The sequence below is a fragment of the Austrofundulus limnaeus genome, unplaced genomic scaffold (genome assembly GCF_001266775.1).
Source record: "Austrofundulus limnaeus strain Quisiro unplaced genomic scaffold, Austrofundulus_limnaeus-1.0 Scaffold78, whole genome shotgun sequence".
NCBI classification, from domain to species: domain Eukaryota; kingdom Metazoa; phylum Chordata; class Actinopteri; order Cyprinodontiformes; family Rivulidae; genus Austrofundulus; species Austrofundulus limnaeus.
Genome location: NW_013952480.1, coordinates 816,706 through 820,942, shown reverse-complemented (window position 1 = coordinate 820,942; position 4,237 = coordinate 816,706). Strand labels below are relative to the sequence as shown.

The following is a 4,237-nucleotide window of genomic DNA, read 5'->3' as shown; positions in this document are numbered from 1 at the left end:
ACATCAGTATTTCCATAAGCTTTGTTTCTGTCATGAAAAGGTTTAGGTTATTGTTTGATGGTTCCTGGTGTTTTAGTTTCCTTTTGGTTTGGTTTTTGTGTTTTTTTTAAATTTAATTAATTTATTTCCCAGTTCAGTCTCTCACACCTGTTGCCAGTGTCCAATCAGCGCAGCTGCCTCCAATACCTTGTCAGCTGCTCTATATTCTCCACCTTCACATCAGTTCTGTGTTAAAGATTGAGGATTGGACATACCGGATTAAATAAAACRTTACATTTGATAGGGAAACATCCAACAGGTAGTTGTGAGTGTGGTAGGGATATGGAAACAGTAGAACATGTAATAATTCATTGTGAAAAGTATGCATCAAGTAGAGAGAAGCTAAAAAGAGAAATTATGAAATATGATACAGAGACATTAAAATTAAATAAGATATTAAATAAACATAAAATAAATAAAGCAGTTATTATTTTTTGAAGGAAACAGGACTATTTATGAGAATTTAGATTAAAGGGAGATAATCTGGTCCACACTCCAGCATAGTAGATGGCGATAATACATCTTAACGTTRGATGTCACCCGCCAATAAAAACAGAAGAAGAAGAAGAAGTTCTGTGTTATTTGTTGGTTGTGTCTGGAGATTTGTAGGTGATGTTCCTGGTGATGATTTGTATTTGTTTTGCTGCCATGTCATTGGTTTACCTCGTTGAGTAAAGCTTGTTTTCACTTWTACCTCTGAGCTCCTCGCATCAGTCTCACCAACCCTGCAGGTTCAAAATATTCTATTMAATGTTTTATTGTAGAGATAGGAAAAGTGCAGTGGTATTACATTTGTTTTGTTGACCAATGGAGATAAACAAGTAAAAAAAAATCACAAATGTATTGTTTTAATATAAAATTAGGCTTTACTGGTTTTTAATGCCTGCTCCATTAAAATGTTACCTTTACAGCAATGCTTATTTTTTTCTTGCATCAAACAGATTCTGCTTCCTGATTTTAAAGCTCACACCATACAGGTGTTTTTAATAAAGCTCAAACCTTGTTATCCCTGTATTTTCCCATTTTTACACTAATTCACTATTCATAAAATGATTGTTTATGCCTTTAAAACTTTACAAACACAACACTGCTTCATTCAATCAAAACATTTATGCTTAATGTGTATTGAATATCTGAATGAAAAATAAAAGTATTTCTTTAAAAATAGTTAGGWATGAAGTAAAGACATTTGCTGGTGAATGACATGTTTAATTTTAGCTGATTTGAAGGGAAATATAAATGAATGTGGAGGGGTTAAAACATTTGACTTTATTACAATGAGAGTTATATTTTGCTTGGTAAATTAAACTGACATGAGTTTCTGACACAAATCTACAGAAACCACGGCGCCCTCTGGTCTGGGCGAATTTAATAAGRCACATCTGCCACGCGGGGGCGCTGCGTGCAGCATAAAGAGGGGAAAGTGACGTCATTTTCATGCGCCGCATTCACAGCTCATGTAAACATCTCCCCCAGGTGTGAGCTTTCTTCGGCTTTCCTGTCCAGAATGGTGGTGTGTAACTTTTTCCTCCAGGGTCGGTGTCGTTATGGGGAGAAATGCTGGAATGAGCACCCGAGGGGAGGAAACAGAGGAAGCGGAGGAGGTTATAATGAGAGTTATAACCGCTCCTCTGGTCAACAGCAGTTCAGAGGAGAAAGTGGAGGTAAAACAAATACACAACTTTAACTTCTACACCACTATCAGTATTTTCTACTCACCGACTAGTGCGAGTGTTCACAGTGACCAAATTTTATTTAATGWCGAAACATGTTAGTAGGAGTCACCAGAAAATGCTAAAAACTCAAAAATAAACAACCTTCACTTGGATTTAACTTAACAAGTAGGCGAAGAGTTGAAAGAATCGGAGTCGTAAATAAAAGACTCTAAAATATCAGTAATATTTCTTCTGATAGGACCTATGCCAGGGCCGATTTAAATTAAATCTAATTACTGAAATACAAGCAGATTTTATTTTACAAACTAAACAAAAAGAGTAAGGACATTTGGCAAATTATTACTTTGTTGTAACAATTTTTGGCAAAAAATCTTATACGTTGGAAACCCTGTTAATTTGGTTGCGCACATGCAAAAAAAAATAGCCACATCTTTTGTTGCTTTTGGATTAATATGTAATGTGCTTTTTAGCTTTCTGGGTGCAAAAAGAAGGATGAAATCAACCATATGCCTTAATTTTGTAAATAACCAGTGTTTGTCATGGGCATTTTTTAAGATGACATTGCCATTTGGCTCTGAAAACTCACGCATACAAAAAAAAAAGTTAGAACAGGAACACAAAACAATACGGGCCACCATAGAGTCTAGTCCCATTGAGAATAACGATTTGATGAAGAGAACATTTAGCATTRGCTTTGGTTGGAAATGAGCACACTCAACAGATTTTGCAAGCTCAAGTTGCCGTTTCTTTCCATGGTGCTTCCAGGCTTCAGAAACAGAGTTTGGGTGAACCCTTCCCAGCAAAGAGGCAACTACATCCAGCCTTCGGCCTTCTCGTCGCAGGAGCGGAGCGACTGGGGTTCGGGAGGAGGAGGAGGAGGAGGCCGTGGTGGAGGCGGGAGACGAGAGAACGTGAAGAGCTCCGAATTCGCATTCTCAACTCAGAACCGATTCTCGGGACTCGGCTCATCGAATTCGTTTGAGAGGGGAGGACGCGGAGGAGGGACACCTGGGGATGAAGATGATGATAAAAAACTGCAAGTTTTCAACACTTAATTTGTTTTCCTTCAAAGTAAAATTGTACACATATATAAATTGTAAATGTCTTCTGTTCAATCAGGGAGATAATTCAGATGGACATGGATGTCTGGGAGAGTTCAGGACAGTGGGGATTCTCCTGTTACTCTTGCTCCAAAGCATCCATATCAGGTTTGTGTCACATCTGAATACATGAATCTTATTTTAACAACAAACCTAGCTTTAGAAACCTTGACAATAAGTTGAACGTGCTTTATTTTTATTTCGATCCACAGGATTTAGTGATTTATCTCCAGAGGAGCTCAGGCTGGAGTACTACTCCACACGAGCATCAGGAGATCTGCAGAGCTACGTGAGTAGAACATTCCTGATATTTGTCACCTGACTAAAGTTCAGATGGTTGTTTTGTCTGTGGATATCTGGAAAAACAAGCTTGTTTTATGTGTTTTAGTTACGCGGCGTCAATCAGTTGCTCAGTAACTGGAAAAGTCGAGTTCAGGAGCTGAAGATCATGAGTCCGGCCACACGAGTAGCCTTGGTGAGACCCGAACATCACACACACTTAATAACAGTGTATATATGTGTGTCTTTACCTCAGCTCAGTCAGCAGGTTTTAACACGTGTGCTTGTTTCGGCAGCTCGCAGAGTTAAACGGAACAGCGCCTCCGTCAGCTACAGGTGGCTTCGGTTCTACGACAGCAAAGACGTTTGGTTTCCCCTCATCAAGCTTCGGAAGCGAAGGTCTGGTGTTCTTGTAACAGAAAAACAAATAAAAAAGAGGCTGCTTTTGCAGATAAAATGATTTAAAAACTTTTATCTGCTTTATATCCTCTGAATCGTCACAGTCCAGTCTGACATGGGCATTTAAACTGGGAGTTTAGGGTATCCGCGGGGTTATAAAAAGTATTAAAAGGTAGTAAATCAAAAAAGCAAAAATTAAAGCCATTAAAAGGTAATAAACGCCGTCTGACAAGGTATTAATTTTTAAACAACTAGCGCATTTTTGGCTATGTTGTGGAATCTGATGCGCTGCTTTGAAAACAGATTTAACAAACATTTCTCTGGCCCAATATGAGATGCAGCTTTCAATTTAGACAGGCCTACTAGCCAATCAGAATTAGTGTGGGGGCGGGACTTGAAGTGTAGTAGCAGAAGTTGGAGCGGCGTTTTGAATAAAATATATTTGTCAGGACACATCTGAAAAAGAACAGGAGACGATATCAAGCTGGAAGATTGTTAAAAACCAGCTGTCAGAAAAGATACAGCGGGTAAAATATGTATTGAACACGTCAACATTTTTCTCAGTAAATATATTACTAGAGGTGCTAATGACATGAAAATTTCACCAGATGTTGGTAACAACCCAAGTGATCCATACATACAAAGAAATCAAACCATAAGTATCCAGAAATTAAGTTATTTGTAATAATGTAAAATGGCACAGGGAAAAAATATTGAACACATGAAGAAAGGGAGGTGTAAAAA

At 38.1% G+C, this 4,237-nt stretch overlaps 1 protein-coding gene across 1 annotated transcript in view; it reads left to right on the top strand.

Annotated features, from left to right (window-relative positions):
- Positions 1-1,467: 1,467 nt before the first annotated feature.
- nup42 (nucleoporin 42) overlaps positions 1,468-4,237 on the top strand; it is a 6,569-nt gene continuing 3,799 nt past the window's right edge. The window contains exons 1-6 of the mRNA XM_014011198.1: positions 1,468-1,703; positions 2,481-2,751; positions 2,835-2,923; positions 3,028-3,104; positions 3,204-3,290; positions 3,391-3,493. Of these exons, the coding sequence (XP_013866652.1) occupies positions 1,547-1,703; positions 2,481-2,751; positions 2,835-2,923; positions 3,028-3,104; positions 3,204-3,290; positions 3,391-3,493 (784 nt within the window). The 5' untranslated portion in view covers positions 1,468-1,546. The remainder of the gene's footprint in view (positions 1,704-2,480; positions 2,752-2,834; positions 2,924-3,027; positions 3,105-3,203; positions 3,291-3,390; positions 3,494-4,237) is intronic.